The following is a 23,001-nucleotide window of genomic DNA, read 5'->3' on the forward strand; positions in this document are numbered from 1 at the left end:
TAAACACTTTTTTGAATTGAGAAAGTGAAAGTGAAAGTTAAGTCGCACAGTCATGTCCGACTCTTTGCGACCCCATGGACTGCAGCATACCCGGTTCCTCCGTCCACGGGATTTTCCAGGAAGAATACTGAGGTGGGCTGCCATTTCTTTCTCCAAGAGATCTTCCCAACCCAGGTATTGAACCTGGCTCTTCCGCATTGTAGGCAGACAATTTATTCAAAACATTCAATTAAATTCAAAAATTCTAGTAAATAATTCTCCCTAGCTCTGTTATATTAAGCAGAATTGCTTCTTTTTTAGCAGCTTTACATGAAATTTTCCTCTTAAACTGTACACGTACATTGATTTCATAAAATGAGAATTATGCAACCACCACTAGAATAGGGTTTTAGAACACTTTTACCACCTTAAAACATTCCCTCATACCTAATTAATTATATTTAATCCCTGAGCCCATTCCCAAGCCCTAGTCTATTTTTCTACTCCCACAAATTAGCATTTTCTAGAAATTTCATATAAGTGAAATTATACAATATGCATGTACAGTCTTATGTCTGACTTTGCTCACTTAGCAGAATGTTTTTAGAGGTTTGTCCACGTTGAAGTACCTATCAGTAGTGTGGTCTTTTTAATTACAGAACAATAGTCCATCATATGAAAATATTATTTTGTTTATATATCTACCAATTAATGAAAATTTGAAGTTTCCAATTTTTGTCTAATATGAACAGTGCTACCATAACACTGATGCAACCGGTCTTTGTACAGACGAAGCCCCAGTACTTTGGCCACCTCATGCGAAGAGTTGACTCATTGGAAAAGACTCTGATGCTGCGAGGGGATTGGGGGCAGGAGGAGAAGGGGACGACAGAGGATGAGATGGCTGGATGGCATCACTGACTCGATGGACGTGAGTCTGGGTGAACTCCGGGAGTTGGTGATGGACAGGGAGGCCTGGCGTGCTGCGATTCATGGGGTCACAAAGAGTTGGACACGACTGAGCGACTGAACTGAACTGATGCTTTTTTTTCTTTTGGGTAAATATTTAGAATTGTGGGATCATAAGGTAAACACACAAATACGTGAACGTTCAAAATTTGAAGAAACTGTCAAATTGTTTTCCAAAGCAGTTGTAGCACCAGTTACTGTTCCTCCAAATTCTCCCCAATACATAGCTATGGTCCTTCTTTTTAATTTTAGCCATTCTCATAGGTATGCAGTAGGATCTGTTTTTTATTTGAATTTCTCTAATGACTAATGATGCTAAGCATCTTTTCATGTGCTTATTAAGCTATTTGTGTACCTACTATGGTGAAATAAATCAACTCCCAATTTTTAATTAGGTTGTCTTACTACTGAGTTGTAAGGTAAAAGTTCTTATATGGTCTGGATACAAGCCATAGATACATGATTTGCAAGTATTCTCCCAGTCTGCAGTTTGACTTTTTAAGTTTGGGTTTTTTTTTTTTTGGTTTGTCTGTTCTGGTATCTGCTTTTTAAAATTAATTTTATTAAAATACAATGTAAATATAAAATCAGATACAGAACACTTCTATCTCCCCCAAAAGTTCTCTTCTGTCCCTTTACAATCAGTCCCCACCACCAACCACTGAGTAGACATCAACCACCGCAAATCACTTTAAGAAATTTTAGAAGTGCATATAAATAATATATAGTATGTACTCTTCTGTCTAGCTTTATTCACTTAGAATGTTTTTTACATTCATCTATGGTGTTGAATGTATCAGTAGCTGTTTCCTTTTTGTTCCACTGTGTGAATATATGACAATTTGTTTATCTACCAGTTAATTCCAGTTGAGGTTCATAAATGAACCAGTTAACATTCATGTACAACTCTTTTTGTGGACATGTTTTCATTTATCTTGGGTAAAATATGTAGAATAGGAATTCCAGCGTCACATGGTAAGTACAAATTTAGCTTTGTAAGAAACTGATAAAACAGTACTCTAAACTGGCTGTACTATTTTATGCTCCTTGACAGCACTGTATGAGACTGTAGTTGCTCTCCATCTTTAGCGTCATTTGATAGCATTAAGTCCTTAATTTTTCACCCATCCCAAGTGAATAGAAGTATCTCACTGTGGTTTTCATTTGCATTTCCCAGATGACTATCGATATTGAGTATCTTTTCATGTATTTACTGACCATTTCTATATCTTCATTTATGTATTAACAAAATTAACTACTCACATCTTTCACCCATTTTTAAATTGTTTGTCTTTCTGTGTTGGAATAATTCTTTATAATAGAAGAAGAATGGCAAAAAATTTAATAAATATGGTATCTAATTCAATTGAGCTCAATCTTAACCCATTCATTTCTCAACAACCACAATAACAAAACAACAAAAATGTCAGAACAGGGAATTCCCTAGCTGTCCAGTGGTTAGGACTCTGTACTCTCACTGCTGAGAGCCCAGGTTTGGTCCCTGGATGGGTAACGGAGATCCTGCAGGCTATGAGGCATGCCTCCACATCCCCTATCCTCCAAAATCCTGAAGTAACCTTATCTAGATCCTATGCTAGTAACATCTGAAATCAGAAGTTGTTTCCAAGATTCACAAATTGCATCTCTAAGTCTAATCACAGCAGTAACAGCATATACCTAATCTATCAGGTTGTACTTAATCATTTATTGGCATCCCAAAACCTATTTCCTAGGCTAGCAAATGGTGGTGGTGTGTAACCAAGCAAGAGGTTGAATACTGACCTTGACATTGCCAATTCTGTAACTGTTTTCCCTCCTAACTTCTCCCTTTCTTCCTTCACTTTCTTCTATTCTTAAACATCCTCTAATCTCCATTCATTCAAGTTTGGTCGTGTCCTATCACTTTTTTTAAGATTAATTTTAAAGTGATTAGAACATCATTTTTTGAACATTTTTATCACCCCAGACGAAAGAAACACCTTACCCTTTATCAGTCACCCCTCCTCTTGTTTCCCCCAATTACCCCTAGCCACAGGGAACCACTATCCATATATCTTAGTTATTTGATATAAATGGAACCATACAATATGAAATTCTGTGTAATCACCTACTTTTAAGTCTTAAGCTTCCAGAATATAAAATCTAATATAGCCATAGTGAAAGTGAAGTTGCTCAGTCATGTCCGACTCTTTGCGACCCCATGGACTGTAGCCTACCAGGTTCCTCTATCCATGGGCTTTTCCAGGCAAGAATACTGGAGTGGATTGCTATTTCCTTCTCCAGGAGATATTCCCGACCCAGGGACTGAACCCGGGTCTCCTGCATTATAGGCACACAGTTTTACCATCTGAGCCACCAGGGAAGCTCAATATAGCCATACATTTTCTCAAATACAAAGCTATAATTTTGCATATTATTTTTTAATTTCCTTTCCTTATTAAATATCTCTTGGTGGAACTCTAGCCTTCATATTCATGATGGACCATTCATAATAATTTCATTTCTTTGTTAAAATAAACTGTAATATGAAAGTTATTTGGTAAAAACAATGAAGTATAAAAACATTAACTGTTGATCTCTTTTAACAATATGTTACATTCACTTTAAATAAAGGAATACATTTTACTTAATACAGAACCTTACCTTGACTAAGATGTTCATGGTAAATAGATGCTAAATTGGGAAGATGTTGTTGGAGATGAGATGTTAGCTCTGCATGTGAATTAATCTGAACTAGCTCCTCTTCACACCCAGATTCTTCACCATCAAAATCAGCCATATTTTTTTCTGATTTTGCACTGACCTGGGAGCTACTACAACTGACATCATCTGCACTGAGCATATCATCAACCATATGACTGTAACACAGAGAAGAGCAGCACAAAGTTAGCAATTACAATTCAAACACACATTGTGATTCACAAAAAATCTCTCTCAAAACATCTGGCACAAGTTACAACATACTCAAGAATGAAGCTACATTTTGTTGTTAACACTATGGGATACTGACAAGCCTTACAAAATATAAAAGCCCACAAGTCAGCACTATGTATTAACTTTACATTATATCCACATATATGGTCGATCAACACTTCACTAAAACAACTTCAAAGGGAATAATTTTAGAGAAAAATCAGTAAAACTTACTGTTAGAATTATTCTATAAACTCAGATCTTAAAGTGAAACCTCAAATTTTATTTTGTTCAGCCACTGCAGAATCAAATGACTACCAGGAAAAAAAAATTTCAATTTAAAGATGCAATCCAGATTTGGTTGGTATTAACTGGGGGACTTTCACAAGTGGTTACCATACACAGAGAATATGGAAATGAGTAACATAAAAAATTAAATCATTAGGTCTTTTCAGGTGAGGGCTGGTGTGAACACTAAAAGAAATTTATAATGTGCCAAACTGAATATGCTGCTACCCACATTGGTTTTATGAACTAACTGCTTTGTCTTCAGTATGTCCTGGGAAGAATTATGAACGTGCATTTCTGTAATGTCAGACCATAACCAGTGGTTTTCAATCAGAAGGCCAAGGGGGCATCCAGGAAATGTCTAGAAACAATTTCTGGTAATTACAATATAGGAGATACCTCTAGTATACAGGGACACAGGCTAAGGATGCTGCTAAACATCCATGCTACAATGCACAGGAGAGCATTCACACTGCCGTAAATCCAAAACACAGAACTACGTGGCCCAAACCATCAACCCTGTCAAGACTAAGAAACGTTATCAGGGCTCCCCTGGTGGCTAAGTGGTAAGGATTTACCTACCCATGCAGGGGACATGGGTTCAATCTCTGCTTCAGGAAGATCCCACATTCCATGGAGCAACTAAACCCATGTACCACAACAATTGAGCCTGTGCTCCAGGCCAGGAGCTGCAACTCCTGAGCCCACATGCCACAACTACTGAAGCCAGCAGGCCCTAGAGCCTGTCCTCCACAATACAGAGAAACCACTGCAATGAGAAGCCTGCACACCACAACTAAGCCTCACTTCTCCCCAACCCTAACCCTAATTAGGGTTAGGGAGAAAGTCTGCATAAATATATAAATAAAATAAAAAACAAACATTACCATATACTCATATGGAATAAAGATAAGAACCAAAAAGCAAAGGAAATAAAGTAGGAACATGTATGGATATGTAATTCTCCCAAACAACCATCTTAAATTCTGAAAGGCCTGGCGAACAGTCAGGTCTAAGAAAAAGTCTGATCAAGCACTCATCCCTATTTCATCATTAACTCAAATATTACTACTTATAATGACAATAATAACAAATAGTAGCTAATATTTATTAAGCTCTGATTATATGCCAATCATATCAGCCCATGAAATGCTCACAATAAAGCCCAAGAGATAGGTATTATTGTTTCTATTGTATACACAAGAAAATGATGTTGAAAGAACAATTGAGTACTCTGCCTAATACTGTAACACTACTGACAGAATCACTATTAAACACAATGGGTATATTTCACAGATGATCAAAAAGCTTTATGCTGAGGCTTTAACTTTACTGATATCCTAAAAATGGAATGTGCATAAAATTCCCCTTTCCATGATCATATTTTAATGGAAGTATCCCACAAGCAATTTTCTATCTACTTTTAGGCAAGTTTAACAAGGAGTTGAAGATCTAAATCTGTACTTCCTATACAACAGTCACTAGCCATCTGTGGCCCTTGCACATGGAAAAAGTGGCTGGTCTAAACAGAATATGTGAGCAGTAGTAAATATGCACAGATTATTGAAAATTTAGCATTACAAAAAAAGAATGTTTGTTAATAATTTTACACTGATGACGTGGATATTACTGCTTTAAATAAAATTTATAATTAAAAATCAATCTTCTCTGTTTTATCTTGCTTTTTTATATGTGCCCATTAGAAAGTTAAAAATTGGGACTTTCCTGGCAGTCCAGTGGTTAAGACTCCATGCTTCCACCACAGGGGATCGCAGGTCCGATCCCTGATTGGGAAACTAAGATCCCTCAAGCTGCACAATGCAGCCATAAATCAATAAGGAAAGAAAATTAAAAATTACATATCTGAAACATGCATTTGTAGCTTACATTATATTCCTATTGGACAACACGGATCTAGAATTTATCACAACTGAATAAATGGAGGCTACAATTAACTCCCTGAAGAAAACGTAAGCTGTTTTATTTTTAGGTAGACTTACCCATCATGGTGGTGGTGGTGGTGGTGGTGGTGGTGGTGGTGATGCTGTGGACCTATAAACTGCCGACAATTAAATAATTCATTCCCAATAGCCTCCCCAAGAAAGTCCCCAGTGCGTGTAATACAAGATTCCTGAGATGCTTGTGCTATATGAGCAGCATTCATTTCCCCCGAAATATCATGTTCTGGGTCTTCAGAGTGTGAACAGGCATCTAGCATTCGTATTCTATTATCTACCGATGGCATTGACTCAGTATTAAAAACCAGGTCCTTTCCTGTTCCATTGTTTGTCCCACTTCTTTCTGATGGGCCTTGGGAATCCCCTAAGCAAATGCCTGCTTGACTTTCTAACTTCCTGTTCCGAAGATCCGTACCACAACTGCTTTTAGGAGGATTATGACCATGATCATCATCTTCATCTTCTTCTTTCAGGGCTTCAATATCTGCAATGTCTTCTGACTGTAACTCACTGCCAGGGCTCCCTGCTGACTGGCTTGCATGGCTAGAATTCACCTCATTGCTAGATCCATCACTATGTCCACTGCTGCTACCAGGACCACTACTTCCATCTTCACCACTGTTGGCAGTTTCATCAGAACTTCCCTGCATGGATTCCTACATTTAGAAATGAAGACTTAAATAAATATTTAACCCAGTAAGAAATGACATTAACACACTATACTTTCTAAAAAGACTGCCACATATTTCCTTGAACAATATAAAATGGAATTAAAAACTCAAAGAGAAGTAAAGAATTTAAATGATACTAACAAGATAGGAGAGGTCTTAACAGGGCTCAAGTTTATATTCCCAGTTCAAAGGATAAACATGGCACAAACCCAAATAACTCTTTAAAGGGGGAGGAAAAAAGGGTTTTCATACCTCTGTATCTGAAAGTCGCTGTTGCACATGTTTGGTTCTATTAATAAGTTGCTCATCCATTTCAATGTCACTGCCTCCACTTTGATGGGTATCACTGTTATCACTGCTTTGAGGACTGGCTGCAGGTGACCCTATATTAAAATGATGGGTGTTTTTTTTTTACTCTTACTTGTATTAATATGGATCTATCAGAATGTCATAATCCTTTGATTCTCTGACATACCAAAGCTTCATGCCAAGTAGCCAAAAATATAATCTGGAAATATGTTAACACTTGCCAATTACTTCTAAAGAGAATATACATGATTTCAATTAGAAGTCAAGACACTAATGATTTAAACAAAAAGGGTAAGACTGATAACTAGTAAGGATTTACATCTCCTGCACAAAATGAACTGATACACACATATAAAATCAATTAACTCTAGATGATCATCAAAATAAAACTATAAGTCATCTTGCCATACATTTCTAAGACTCAACTTACAAGGTGATGGTGCAGCTCTTCTGAGCTCTTCTTCCTCTGAAGGAAAAGGAAAAACAGGACGGAGATACTCTAAGTGACTGAATTTCTTTGGGACATGTATCAGTTGTTCTTATTACATAAACAACAAGATATAGGTAGGGAAACCTGTAATAATATAAGACCCCACCACTTGCCACAGTAGCTGTGGGAGCCTGCATAGAAAAGCCTAAGGAAAGAGTAGTATATGATGTCAGGAGACCAAAAAGAGGCGTAATGTTGGTAAAGTTTTAGAAAACCCTAGAAAGCTATACGTGTAAAAGCACACACAAAACACCTAAAATGACAGAAAAGTGTGAAGTAGAAAACATGAAAAGATAAATGTATCATTATGTTCTATTCTCAAAACTACATCTAAAACAAAACATGTTGACTGTTTTCTAACTTAAATTTCTAGAGATTTTATGAAACTTTTTTTTTTAAGGGAAAAATATCAATGAAACAAGATCCAATAACTACTTAAACTTCATTGCCATTACTTGAACAGTATACCAAAAGCATGAGCTCACTCCAATTTATTAACCTTTTCACAACACCAACAGCTCTCATTTCAAAATTGAGATTAAACTTAAACTAATTTGCAGAAACTACTTCACATCTGAGTTAAAAACTAGGGACAACTCACTTCAAATTACATAATACTTTACGAACCTTTCTTATTTCCAATGGGAAGATTAGTGTTTAATAAAGATGCAAAAGAACTCTGTTTAGATAGCTGGGCCTTAGCTGCTAGCGCATTATTCCATAGTGCTTTGATTAACATCGATGCCAAGTACAATGTCTTAAAAAAAAAAGGAGAAGTTGAAATTAGAGGTTTTAGGAAATATTGTAACAAATTTAATACGCTTTTGCTTAAATGAAATACCAACAGTAATAAACTACAAGTTAAATCATGTGAATAACAAATAAATTTTCACTTAAAAAACTTAACAAAAAAAAAATTTCATTATGTTTTGAATCAATTACCTGTTCGGTATGAACACTTGGCTCAAGAGCCGAAACCAGATTAAGAAGATGTCTAAGTGGTACTGGATCCAAATTCTTGATGAGTGAAGGAAATAAGTCATGTATGTATCGACTACAGTGTTTCAACTAGAAAATAAAAGTAGTGACAATAGTCAAATATAATTATACTGCATAAATAAATAAGCTGATAGCAAAAAAGTTATGTAAGTTTAAAAGTGAAGAAAGTGGCTGGTATGCTAATATGTTCAATACTAGCAAAGTATTAATTACCAAATTAACAAATGTAAGTTACAGTACATAAAACTGTGAAAATAAAATTACACTTTACCACAACTTCACCTTATCCAAGAAATCACAAGCACAACTTTTTAACCTCAAGAGGGAAGCCCACAATAAGTGATTTGTAAGTTCCAAGTATAAAAAGAATTCCAATTTAGGAATGTATCACTAATATACAAGCAAACAGCAAATTAAAATGCAGGAAATAAAAAACAAAATAAATTACAATTAGGAGAGAAAACCAAATAAATATTATTTTTTAAGTTTACAGTGGGCCCTTGAACAACATAGGTTTGAACTGTGTGGTTATACAAGGTTGGTTTGTTCCCCACTAATAATGATATGTTCCACAGATACAGAACTGTGGATACTGTGGAAGGCTGACTGTAAAATTATACATGGACTTTTGACTGTGCAGAGGGCTGACACCTCTAATCCCCATGATGATCAAAGATCAACTGGATTATATTTCTTATATTAAGTGGTTATAAAGTATTTATATAACATGTTCATTTTTAAAAGAGAGTCAAAACAGAAGCCCCTTTACAATCAAAGACTACATAATATAAACTAGGAAAGTCTACTTTGTTACACTAAACAGAATTAGGTAAATATGAGGGAAAATATAATTTTCAAAAAGATATGACTACTAAATATTACAATGTCAGTAAAACAAGCATGTTTTATAGCTACAAGGCTGTTAACTGCTAAATCAAGATATGCAACAAATATGACTAGGCCAGAAATACTCAATTTCAGGACTCCAAAAGTAAAACATATTCTATTATCTTCAATACATTAAAAATTTATTAGAAAATATAGATCCTTCTATTCTAAACACTGACTTTCATATTTTTTCAGGTGTAAATCATGTACCTTTTCTATACTGCATCATCTTATCAGGGTAAATATACACAACCTAATGTTTGAAACAGAGGTAAAATAAAATAACACTGGAAAAATTCCTCTATGGTGAGGTAACTTTTAATAAACTACTCTATTTACTTCAATCTACTATTTGATTCAACAGTGTTTACTTACACAATTGCTATACTTTAAGACCAAAACATCATTAGATTTTGAGAAGTGAATCATCAGTTATAAGTCTGCCCATTTTACAGATTTTACCTAAGAATATTAGTTTTAATATATTAACATTCTAATTAAGACTGTACTAACAGTTTATACTTGCTTTATGTCAACAAGTAGCTGTTAGATTTATACCATTCCTAATTAAAATGTGATTTAAAACATTCTATGCAATAAACATGATTTGTGACAACTTAAATGATTAATAAAATGGGATTTTCATGATAAATATAATTTTGATTATTTTTAAATAATAAAGACCCTTAAAAGATAATTACATAATCCTGTAGCGGAGGCAAAAGACACATAAGGCTCTTTACAAGATACACATTATGAAAACACATCCAAAAAGTGAGGAGAAAATTTTAAGATTGACAGCTTTAGTTACTGGTAAAAACAGCAGTGTGGAGTTGGTTCACAGACTCTTCACTAGTTATTGAAAAGAAAAGAGAGGAAAAGGATGTCAGGGAAGATGGTAGGGCAGAAAGTGCCAGGAATCCATCTCCGTACCTAAAAAGCAACAGTACTACAGAAACTGTATGAGGTAACAATTCCGAAACTCTGGAGTTGCCAATCTGAACTCTTACGTTCCCAAAGGAAAACTTGGCTGGTAAACTGTTGTTAATGCTGGCCATTTTCAGCCTTCAGAGTGATAGAAGCTACCCATTTCCCAGTCCTTGACGCTATGCCAAGAAGCTGTGGGGACAGCAATGTGACGCTGGTACAGTTTGTTGGAGCCATGGGTGGGCAATAATGATCTTGTGCTCCAAATAATAAACTTCTGTGTTCTGAACTTGGATCACTACATCGGATGGCTTGAGGTGTAGGCAGGCAGGTTAACTGCCACTGTTTCAACCCAAATAAGGTGAAGTGTCTACTGGAAGAATTAAAGAAGTCACACCAGGATGTCTTTTTTTTTCTTTTTGATGCTCAACAAAGAATGAATGTATAGAAAAATTTAGAAAGATACTACACATTGTAAGGGAAAGACACAGGCTCAGGAAAAAACATGAAAAGTCCATAAAGTTTCACATTAGATTGATCTTTAGCCCAAAAACAATCAGAAAAGAACAAACTCTGAAAAAGGAAGAGAATCTTTTTTCCAATTTACCATATTGTAGACTTCACACTGTTTACAACCAAAAAAAAAAAAGAAAACCAACACAAAATATAAAAAGAAACAGGAAAAGATGGCACATTCAAATAAATAAATCAACACAAAAGTACCATCATTCATAGAATGCAAACCCAAAGAAATTACTAAACAAAAGATCTTGAAACATCTTAATGTTAAAAGAGTTAAAGGAAAAGGGTGAAGACAGGAAAATATTGCCTGAACAAAATGAGAATATCATTAAAGACATAAATCATAAAAAGGAGCCAAAAGAGAAATGCTAAAAAGTAAAGTAATGGAAATAAAAAATATACTACAGAACCTCAAAAGCAGATCTGACAAGCAGAACAATAAACAAACTTGAAAATAGGACAACTGAAATTACTGAGTCTAAGGAATAGAAAGAAAAAGAATGAAGAAGATTGAACAGAGTCTAAGGGTCCTGTGGAACACCATCCAATCTACCAATATAATCGTTGTAGTAATCTCACAGAAAAAAAAAAAAAGTACACAACGTATATTTAAGACTAATAGCAAAAAGCTCCTCAACTTGAGGAAAGACACAAGTTCACAAATTCAAAATTTCAAACAAATTCCTAATAAGAGCTGAGTTACCCCAAGACATATTATAATCAAACTGCTAAAAGCCAAAGACAATAGAATAATCATGAAAGCAAGAAAAGGAAATGCTGACATTCCACTGCACAGAAGGAAATTTATTAAATGTAAACTTTAAAAGATGAAACGAGTCGCCAGTCCAGGTTCAATGCACAATACTGGATGCTTGGGGCTGGTGCACTGGGACCACCCAGAGGGATGGTACAGGGAGGGAGGAGGGAGGAGGGTTCAGGATGGGGAACACATGTACACCTGTAGCGGATTCATGTTGATATATGGCAAAACCAATACAATATTGTAAAGTTAAAAAATAAAAAAAAAAAAGATCTCCTTATCAACAACCTAACTTTACCACTTAGAAACTAGAAAAATAATGAACTAAACCCAAAACTAAAAGAAGGAAAATAACAAAGGTGAGGACACAGATAATAAAATACAGATTAGGAAAACAATTTTTAAAAATTAATAAAACCAGAACTTCCCTGTGGTCCAGTGGTTAAGAATCTGTCTTCCAATGCAGGGGACACAGGTTCAATCCCTGGTCAGGGAACTAGATCCTGCAGGCTCACGTGCAGCCAAACAAATAATTTTTTTTTTTAATTAACAAAACCAAGAGCTAGTTCTTCTAAACAAGTAATAAGCTTTTTGCTAAACTAAAAATAATTTTTAAAAATAGAAAGAGGAGAAATGTAAATAGCTAAAATCAGAATGTGGTATATTGCTACCAAACTTGAAGGTTAAAAAAAATTTTTTTAAGAAAATACCATGGACACTGTATGCCAAAAATTGCTTACAAGTTACCTCAACTGACTCAAGAAGAAATGAAAAATGTCTCTTTAACAACAGAATGAGTCAGTAATCAATCTCCCAAAGTACAGTTTAAAATACATGGTTTAACTTGAATTCTACCAAACATTTAAAGAAAAATTATCACCAATCCTTCTCAAACCCTTCCCCCAAACTGAAGACAATCAACTTCTTTACTCATTCTATGAGACTAGCACTAACCCAATACCAAACTTTCCTAAGAACAGAAAGTAACAGAGCAGTATCTCTTTTAATGATACAACAAGTCCTTCACAAAATACCAGCAAGTCAAATACAACCTCATAGTAAAAAAATTTTTACCAGGACCAAATGAGATTTACTTCAGGAATACAAGAATAGTTCAAAAAGAAAATTAATTACTGTAATACAACATATTAACAGAAAGAAGGAAAAAAGCCATACAATCTCAACTGACACAGAAAAAGCATCTGACAAAAATCCAACACCCTCTCAAGATAAAAACTCTCAGCACTTTTAAGAAGCTGCTGCTAAGTCACTTCAGTCGTGTCCGACTCTGTGCAACCCCATATACGGCAGCCCACCAGGCTCCCCCGTCCCTGGGATTCTCCAGGCAAGAACACTGGAGTGGGCTGCCATTGCCTTCTCCCACTTTTAAGAAGAAAAACTCCTGAACATGATAAAGGTGATTTATAAATCCCACAACTAACATCACAGCCAGTACCCAACGACTGAAAAAAATTTCCCTTAGGATCAGGAACAAGACAGTGATGCTCACATTCACCATAGCCACTCAACGGTACATAGAAATTCTAGCCACAGATATCAGACCACAAAAATAAATAAATCAATTAAAAAATGAAAATACATTGGAAAGGACTTGTAAAACTATTCATAATGACATGATTTTATAGAGAGAGAAAGCAAGTAGCACTAAAAGCAGATGCACAAAATTACACACTACAATGTACTGAGTATAAGCTCAACAAGCAGAATTCAGCTATTTCTATGTAACAGTAATCTATTTTACATATGCAAACTGTGGAAAATTTCTTAAAGAGATGGAATACCAGACCACCTGACCTGCCTCTTGAGAAATCTGTATGCAGGTCAGGAAGCAACAGTTAGAACTGGACATGGAACAACAGACTGGTTCCAAACAGGAAAAGGAGTACATCAAGGCTGTATATTGTCACCCTGCCTATTTAACTTATATGCAGAGTACATCATGAGAAACGCTGAGCTTGAGGAAGTACAAGCTGGAATCAAATTGCCGGAAGAAATATCAATAACCTCAGATATGCAGATGACACCACCCTTATGGCAGAAAGTGAAGAAGAACTAAAAAGCCTCTTGATCAAAGTGAGAGAGGAGAGTGAAAAAGTTGGCTTAAAGCTCAACATTCAGAAAACGAAGATCATGGCATCTGGTCCCATCACTTCATGGTAAACAGATAGGGAAGCAATGGAAACCATGACAAGATTTTATTTTCTTGGGCTCCAAAATCACTGCAGATGGTGACTGCAGCCATGAAATTAAAAGACGCTTACTCCTTGGAAGAAAAGTTATGACCAACCTAGACAGCATATTAAAAAGCAGAGACATTAGTTTGCCAACAAAGGTCTGTCTAGTCTTTTATAGACTTTTTCCAGTAGTCATGTATGGATGGAAGAGTTGGACCATTAAGAAAGCTGAGCCCCGAAGAATTGATATTTTTGAACTGTGGTGTTGGAGAAGACTCTTGAGAGTCCCTTGGACTGCAAGGACATCCAACCAACCCATCCTAAAGGAAATCAGTTCTGAATATTCCTTGGAAGGACTATTGCTGAAGCTGAAACTCCAATACTTTGGCCACCTGAAGCAAAGAACTGACTCATTTGAAAAGACCCTGATGCTGGGAAAGATTGAAGGCGGAAGGAGAAGGGGACAACAAAGGATGAGATGATTGGATGGCATCACCGATTCGATGGACATGAGTTTAAGTAAACTCTGGGAGTTTGTGATGGACAAGGAGGCCTGGGAGCTACAGTCCATGGGGTCGCAAAGAGTCGGACACAACTGAGTGACTGAACTGAACTGAAGTGATAACATGATGAACCCTAAAAAGCTGTATTTAGTAAAATAAGCCGCCACAGACAAATACTGTATGATTCTACCAAAATGAGGTACCTAGAATAGTCAAATTCATAAAGATATAATGTAGAAGAAAAGAAATCAAAAGTTCCCTGAGAGATGGGAAGAAGGAACGGAGAGTTATTGTTTAGTATGTACAGAGTCTTCATTGGATGTGATGTCAAAGTTTTGTATACAGGTAGCTGCTGCTGCTAAGTCACTTCAGTCGTGTCTGACTCTGTGTGACCCCACAGACGGCAGCCCACCAGGCTCCCCCGTCCCTGGGATTCTCCAGGCAAGAACACTGGAGTGGGTTGCCATTTCCTTCTCCAATGCATGAAAGTGAAAAGTGAAAGTGAAGTCGCTCAGTCGTGTCCGACTCTAGCGACCCCATGGACTGCAGCCTACCAGACTCCTCCATCCATGGGATTTTCTAGGCAAAAGTACTGGAGTGGGGTGCCATTGCCTTCTCCATGTATACAGGTAAGTGATGGTTAAAAAACATTTTGAGTGTATTCAATGCCACTGAATCATACATTTACAAATGGCTGAAGTGGTAAATTAATGGTTTGTTATGCTGAACATATTTGTACCACAATAAAAAAAAGTTTAAATAAAATACTGTTGAAGGCCATCAACCAAAAATTCAAAACAAGTTAAAAAGGGGAAAAAAAAAAAAAAAAAAAAACCCTCTGGGACTTCCCTGATGGTCCAGTGGCTAAAACTTTGCACTCCCAATGCAGGGATCCCAGGTTCGATCCCTGGTCAGGGAACTAGATCCCACATGCCACAACTAAGAGTTTGCATGCTGTAACTAAAAAAGATCCCACATACTGCAGCAAGATCAAAATGCCTCAACTAAGACACAGTGCAGTCAAATGAATAAAAAAATTTTGAAAAAAAAAAAGAAAAACCCTCATGGGGTTAATGAACACCTACAAAACAACATGAGAGAAATTCTGCCAACAAAGAATGATGGGATATATAGTAGATACTCTTTTCTGTTTAATATTAAAAATAAAAGTTGTTCAGAAAACAAAGGACTACTCTTCAAATATACTACACTGTTCTTACTGAAAGCTAGAGTGGCTCTTTATATGATATTCGATCAAATGCTTCAAGTACAGAGATCAGACATCTCAAATATGTGGAAACCGAGAATAAAATACCCACAATTTTCTCTTCAGAGATGTTAGAGAAAATAATCGAGAGGACATTACTGCCAGTTGACTTTTGAGCTGAAACTGAGCAAAGAGAGGTACCTCACTTCCTCCCTTGTCACTTCCTCCCCTGTCATTGGAATATACACTCTGCCTGCCTGCCACTCCTTAAGTAGGAACTACTCCAAGGTTATAGTAATTGTGTCTAAACCCAGTTAAGGCCTCACTTACAACTTCTAAGATTTGGCACGTGAGTGCCGAGATCTACTCATCTTGCAGCCACTGAAGACAAGCCTCTTAAACTTCCCTTGCTTTTAAACCTGCCACCTACCAATCTAGAGTGATCTCTGCCTCTTTCATTCTCCCAGACCACTGTGTATAAAGGCCAGTTTATAAACCAACAAAGTAAAATAAAAGTCTACTCTGTGAAAGCCACAAAAATAAGCACAAATTAACTCGAATAAAGAAAAAGAAACAAGAAAAACAGGAATAAGGAAAAAGGATTTGTGGTAAATCATATACCTACATACAAAATTAATACTAAATAACTGTGGAAATTATGGTTCACTTAAAAGTTGCATAACTTGATAAAATATAAATAACATAATAAAAACTGTAAAGTGGAAAATGAGAAGAGAAAAATGATGAGAATTTCCTCATCTTCCATAAAGGAAACTCATTCATTACTGTATTTTAGAATGAAAAGAAACAAACCCACAAAGAAATGAGAACCAGAAACAGATAAAACGAGCTTCCCTGATAGCTCAGTGGTAAAGAATCTGCCTGCCAATGCAAGAGATGAGGGTTCGATCCCTGGGTTGAGAAGATCCGCTGGAGAAGGAAATGGCAACCTGCTCTAGTATTCTTGTCTGTGAAATCTCATGGACAGAGGAGCCTGGTGGGCCACAGTCCATAGGTTTGCAAAGAGTCAGACAAAACTGAGTTGCTGAGCACGAGAATCAAGGGAGAGAGAAAGCTATAGCTCAGAAAATTTGCGAGTGAGCTGCAGAGGAGATAGGTCTATCTCTGCAGTGTAACTGGAAAAATCTGAGTTATATGAGTACCAGATTTGATAGACAGCAGGAATGAAACAAGGACATTAAATCCTGTTTTCCCATTTCCAGAAGTCTATTTAAGAGCTCTAATGGAAAAATATTTCACAACACCTGAAAGTACTAAGATCTCTTACCAGTCGTCTACCTTAAATATGAACAACACAGGAAATACCCAACAACATAAAAAAAGAATATAGTATAGACAAGAGGTTTGAATATATAGTACAAGAAGGAATCACTATTCATATAAACAGCTCCTAAAATAGGCATAAATGAACAGAATTCAAATCATAAGATGTAACACAATGACAGATACTGCAATGGCCAGATTATAACTGAAGTACAATCATAACTTCACATGCTAACAGTATGCAGAGTCTCAAAAAGCAGCAGTTTAAATGTACATACAAATATACAAGCAGAAGCTAATCAGTGTTTCTAAAATTAGTCATCATATATTCCCTTTGAGAATCAGATGAGAAGTATGAAATATTGCCCTTCAAAATGTACATAATGCACACTGAATCAGATGATATTTAAATTCTAAGATCTAAGTAATTTTACTTCTGTCACTGAGACAGGAAAATCCCCAAAAAGCTTTTAGCTGTATTTTAAGACAAAATTATTATCTAAGTTACATAAATCTATATATCAGTTCAGTCGCTCAGTCGTGTCCGACTCTTTGCGACCCCATGAATTGCAGCACGCCAGGCCTCCCTGCCCATCACCAACTCCCGGAGTTCACCCAAACTCATGTCCATCGAGTCGGGGATGCCATCCAGCCATCTCATCCTCTGTCGTCTCCTTTTCCTCCTTCCCCCAATCCCTCCCAGCATCAGAGTCTTTTCCAATGAGTTAACTCTTTGAATGAGGTGGCCAAAGTACTGGAGTTTCAGCTTCAGCATCATTCCTTCCAAAGAACACCCAGGACTCATCTCCTTTAGAATGGACTGGTTGGATCTCCTTGCAGTCCAAGGGACTCTCAAGAGTCTTCTCCAACACCACAGTTCAAAAGCATCAATTCTTTGGCACTCAGCTTTCTTCACAGTCCAACTCTCACATCCATACATGACCACTGGAAAAACCATAGCCTTGACTAGATGGACCTTTGTTGGCAAAATAATGTCTCTGCTTTTCAATATGCTATCTAGGTTGGTCTTAACTTGTCTTCCAAGGAGTAAGCGTCTTTTAATTTCATGGCTATATGTAATCTATATATAAATCTATATATATTCTTTAAATATGGAAAGCATTTAATGATAAATTCCAATACAGTAAAAAAGATTCTGAAGTTTACCTTTTTATGTCCTATGACTAAAAGATTTTATATGAAAGGGTATGAAGAGAGATGTAAAGAGGTAACTCAAATCAGAATAGTAAGTCATTTTAAATGGTACAGAAAGTCACTTAAATGTCAAAATCTTTACTGTAACTTTATGTACAACTTTTTATATTTAATGAAAAATTAGTAAACACATGTAAAACTTTTCAAGTTTACATAAACGTGGGCAAAATCTCCCACCTACCTCAGGCCACTTCCCCAAAAGCAAACCTATTAAAATTTCTTGTGTGTTTTTCTAAAATTGTTCCACTCACAAGTACAAAGAGTACATATACATGTATGTACATTCTCTTTTTACCACTGTTTTAATACACAGTGGGAGAATACACTGGGTACTTACTGTTTCTCTTAATAAAAAATCTACTACCGTTATTATTTAATAAAAACATATCTTGGAGGTTGTTACACATGAACAAAATACATCAGGTTCAGTCCTTCTCATGGCCACCGAACATTCTACTAGACGGCTTTCCCAAAACTCATTTAGTCCCACGTGACAGACATTCAGGGTCTAGTAGCATAGTGAGTGGTGTATCAAACATTTTCATGTACATGTATTTAGAAGACAAATAACTAGAAAGAGAACTGCAGTGTTGTTCTCCTAAAGTTACACCATACTCTGGTTAACAGAGTGTACTGTCAAACATAATGAGAATTACCTAATAGGTGAAAATGATATAATGTTAGCTGAACTTACATTTAATTATAATCAAAGATAAGCATTTTTCAAATATTTATAAACCACTTTACACATTTTTTTCAATTTCCCTATGTCACCCTTATCTCTTTTCTGCTTGGATTCCAATAGAAGAGTTTTGATACAAACAATGAAAAAAATAGCAGTCAATCCAATTGTTACAGGGTGAAGTGTGTGTATGTATGCATATCAACTGTGCAAAGTGATTTCAAAAACTTACTCCAGAGGGAAGGAAAATAGACCCAGGCAAGACCCTATGAAACCAACCAACCAACCCTAAACAACCTGTAACCTGATGTCTGTTATAGTTGGTACTCAAAATGTAAAAATTCCTGATAATTTGAAATCTGTAGTACAGTCAAAAGTTAAACAGTAACAAATCACAGGAATATGCAAATAAAATAATCTTTCAAATGTATTTATTTCATCTCATTAAACTATCCTTTATAAATATTTTAAGTTATTTCAGACTATATTACAGATTATGCCAGAATTTTTTAATAATTTCCTTTTTGGTGAATTCAAATTTTTGCCAGGATAAAATGCTAGATAAAATTAATACATAGTATCAATTTAAATGTGATGAATTTCAGTTTCAATAAACAATGCTTCATTACTCCTAGTTACTTATTCTATATTACTTAATATATCATTGTTCTCAATTTTGTCTTGCTATGAATAAAAATTAAAAATCAAAAATTTGAAAAAGTGTAAGTATATTAAAAGTTTATGTATATATGTTGTGATCATTAAGAATATGGATGAAACAAAAATATAATGGATGAAAGCAAGTATAAGGGGAGAAATGGCTATTTTAATAGCAATAATATATAAAATTAAAACCCTTAAGAATGAGCTTAACATATGATAAAATCTATATGCAAGTAACTCTGAAATGCTGAAAGATACAAAATAAAACAAATGGCATATCACAACTTGGATAAGAAGATAGCACTTTTCAAAATAATTATAACAATGAAAATAATATTTTTAAAGGTAAGTCAATGCTAAAACTCACATGGAAAAATAAATGAGACACAGATTCTTTAAAATATATATAAAGGATCAGCTTTGCCAGATATTAAGAAATGTTACACAGACACAAGGTGAAAAAAGAAAAGATATGAGTATAAAAGCAGGGACTAACAAATGTTTTCTCGATGCACCAGACAGTAAATATTTTACGATTACAGGTGATACATTCTCTGTAACAGATATTGTAATCTGCCACTGCAGTGTGGAAGCAGCCACAGACAATATGAAAATGAACAGGCAAAGCTATGGGGCAAACAAACTACAAAATCCAGTGTCCAGCCCACAGGCTATAACTTTACCAATCCCTGGAATACAGATCATGACTATATACACAAAAAGGTCAGTCTACAAAGTTCAGAAATTGGCCCAGTCAAGATAAAACTAGTGTCTGAAATCAGTGAAGAGAATTACTAAACAAATGGAATGGGGACAACACAACCAAAAATTGGGAGGGGAAATACTGCGTATGTATATGATAAATTCCTATTGGATCGAAGATTAAAAAACAAAATTGAAACAAAATGTACAGAAAGGAACTAAAGGTGAATTCTGTTATAATCTTGAAATGCATTTCAAACCATAACACAAAAGCCACAGGCCATTAAGAACTTAAACCACAAGTCTGAAACCACGTACTTGAAACTCAACTGCAAAAACCACCTGAATTAAGCAAGGAGACATGAAAGCAGAATGTAGTCATAACTCCTAACAGAAAAAAAGTCCAATTTCATTGATATATAAAGATCTCCTACAAAAAAAAAGTAAAGCAATTGATAAATGGCAAAGAATATAAACATTCCCGGAAACAAAAAGGGTTCTTAAACACAAGATTTCCAACCTGATTCACATTAAAGAAATCCAAATTTAAAACATCAATGATAACACTTTTCACTCACTAGTTGAGCAAATAAAAAGGAGTTTAATACAACTAATTGAAGAGGATAAGGATAAGGACTTCCTTTCACTTAAAGGTGAAAAGATAAGGAATGATGCTGAAGTTGAAGCGCCAGTACTTGGACCACTTGTCGTGAAGAGCCAACTCACTGGAAAAAACGTTGATGCTGCGAAAGATTGAAGACAAAAGGAGAAATGGGTGGCAGAGGATGAGATGATTAGATAGCATCACCAACTCAATGGACATGCATGTATTTGAGCAAACTCTGGGAGACAGAGGAGAGGGAAGTCTGGCATGCCTCAGTCCATGGGACTGCAGAGAGTCAGACATGACTTACCAACTAAACAACGGCGAGCGGTCAAAGTGGCACTATCACACCATGAGCTACCATAAGTAAACCACACATAAACTTTAATGTAACAATTCTACCTACAAGTAGGAATTTATCCTACATAATGGTTTTGCACTTGGATGAAATGACTGTAAATAGGTTACCTGTTGTGGCACTGTTTGTAATGGAAAAGAATAGAAAAAGATAGTGCCTATGAACAAGAATTGGTTAAATAAACTATGGTACATGCATATAATAAAACACTATCTAGTCCTTAAAAAATTAAGTGCTTTATGTTACTTATATGGAATAATAATCTCCAGGACAAAATGTTAAGTGAAAAAAAACCAAGTCCATTTAGTATGATACATCTGTGGAAAAGAAAAGTGGAAAGAAAAATGTTTACTGTTTACAATTAGAAATTTATACAGAAAATGTATGATGTACCTGAGAGATAAGGAACTGCATGCATGAGAGACTGGTAGAAAGGGGAAAATGTACAGCATATCTTTTTTGAAAAGATATCAATTTTTTGAAATTTAAACCATATGGAAATGAGCCTATTCAAAAATTATATTTAAAAAGAAGATAGTATAATAGAAAAAAAAACATTACAATGTTCAGGACAGAAGCACCGATTGTATAAATGATAATAATAGGAAAATGTCTCTTAATAAACCAAGAACCTCTAACTGACTAGCTCTCACTTCCTTTAATTATACCACTTGTACAGTAAGACAAGACATGGATTCACAGATTTGGTCCCCAATTTTTCCCATGTCTTGGTTTCTTTAGCTACAAAATGGTAACAGAATTCACCTTATCAGGGAGTGAGCACTTAGAACATATAATAAGGAAGTATTTAATAAATGTAAGCTGTTGATATTACCTGTGCAGCAGCCCAAATGCAGTCAATATGCTGAGTACTCAATCGCCCTTCAGCTGCCAAAAAATTCAAAATCACTTGGCACTGTTTGATAATCTGGGAAAGAAAACCTTATTATAGTTAATTTTTAAAAACTTTCTCTCTTAATAGAGCAGATAAGTCATATAAAAGTCCACAAACCTCAATATGTAAATTTGGTCCAAATATATGCTCTACCACATTGTTGCTTATAAGCCAGTCTGCAAGTTCTTTTGCAATGGACCTAAAGTCAAATAAAAAAAATAGTTTATACATTTCAAAAACTATTAGTATCATTCTGTCCCATGTCTAAAAGCAGACTCAGGTGAAAACCCAAAACTGCTCACATACAAATTATAAGTGTTAGTGTGTTAGTCGCTCAGTCGTGCCCAACTCTGCGACCCCATGGACTGCAGCCCACCAGGCTCCTGTGTCCAGAAGATTTTCCAGGCAAGGATACTGGAGTATAAAGAAGTGACTATATACAATTAACTGTTAATAATACTACAAAGAGTAACTGAAACCGAAATCAAGAAATGACATTACTACCTAAATTTATGAACAAACAAAAAAATTCTGAAAAGTTAGGCTAACTAATACCAGGTGCATAGGGGAGAATACCAGGTACGTAGGGGAGAATACCAAGGGTAACACCCAGAAAGCGATGCATTTTCTGACTCAAAGATCATGCCTTCCCATTATTTCCACAGCAGACACTGAAGCATTCAAGGAAGGTTTTCCCGTAGGTCTGCTATGGCTGGGCTTCCCTGGTGGCTCAGTGATAAAAAATCCGCCTGCCAATGCAGGAGATGCTGATTTAATCCCCGGGTTGGGAAGATTTCCCTGGAGATGGAAATGGCAATCCACTCCATTATTCATGCCTGGGAAATCCCATGAACAGAGAAGCCTTGTGGGCTATACAGTCCACAGAGTCACAAAAAGTCAGACACTGAGTGATCAAGCACGAGCCACTATGAGTAGATATCATAAAAGTAGGTTACCAAAGTGTGGGGGGCGGGAAAGAAAACTCTCCAAGCCAAACGGTAACTCCCCTGCCTGATACTC

At 35.8% G+C, this 23,001-nt stretch overlaps 1 protein-coding gene and 1 non-coding gene across 8 annotated transcripts in view; one reads left to right on the forward strand and one right to left on the reverse strand.

Moving 5' to 3' along the window:
- Window positions 1–23,001, reverse strand: part of USP34 (ubiquitin specific peptidase 34) — a 240,420-nt gene that overhangs the window by 128,846 nt on the left and 88,573 nt on the right. For 6 of the 7 annotated variants that reach the window (XR_011569295.1, XM_019970352.2, XM_070798854.1 and 3 more), the window contains exons 9-16: window positions 22,099–22,180; window positions 21,922–22,014; window positions 8,520–8,645; window positions 8,205–8,334; window positions 7,518–7,553; window positions 7,031–7,161; window positions 6,150–6,763; window positions 3,592–3,806 (exon numbers count right to left, since the gene is read on the reverse strand). Coding sequence is in view for 6 of the 7 variants with exons in the window: in XM_019970352.2 (XP_019825911.2) it covers window positions 3,592–3,806; window positions 6,150–6,763; window positions 7,031–7,161; window positions 7,518–7,553; window positions 8,205–8,334; window positions 8,520–8,645; window positions 21,922–22,014; window positions 22,099–22,180 (1,427 nt within the window). In the remaining variant the exon portion in view is untranslated. The remainder of the gene's footprint in view (window positions 1–3,591; window positions 3,807–6,149; window positions 6,764–7,030; window positions 7,162–7,517; window positions 7,554–8,204; window positions 8,335–8,519; window positions 8,646–21,921; window positions 22,015–22,098; window positions 22,181–23,001) is intronic. The other variant, XM_070798851.1, reaches the window with a different exon arrangement.
- On the forward strand, window positions 15,218–15,290 carry TRNAG-CCC (transfer RNA glycine (anticodon CCC)). Its single transcript has one exon. It is a non-coding gene; the product is annotated as a tRNA-Gly (tRNA).

The sequence above is a fragment of the Bos indicus genome, chromosome 11, assembly GCF_029378745.1.
Source record: "Bos indicus isolate NIAB-ARS_2022 breed Sahiwal x Tharparkar chromosome 11, NIAB-ARS_B.indTharparkar_mat_pri_1.0, whole genome shotgun sequence".
NCBI lineage: Eukaryota > Metazoa > Chordata > Mammalia > Artiodactyla > Bovidae > Bos > Bos indicus.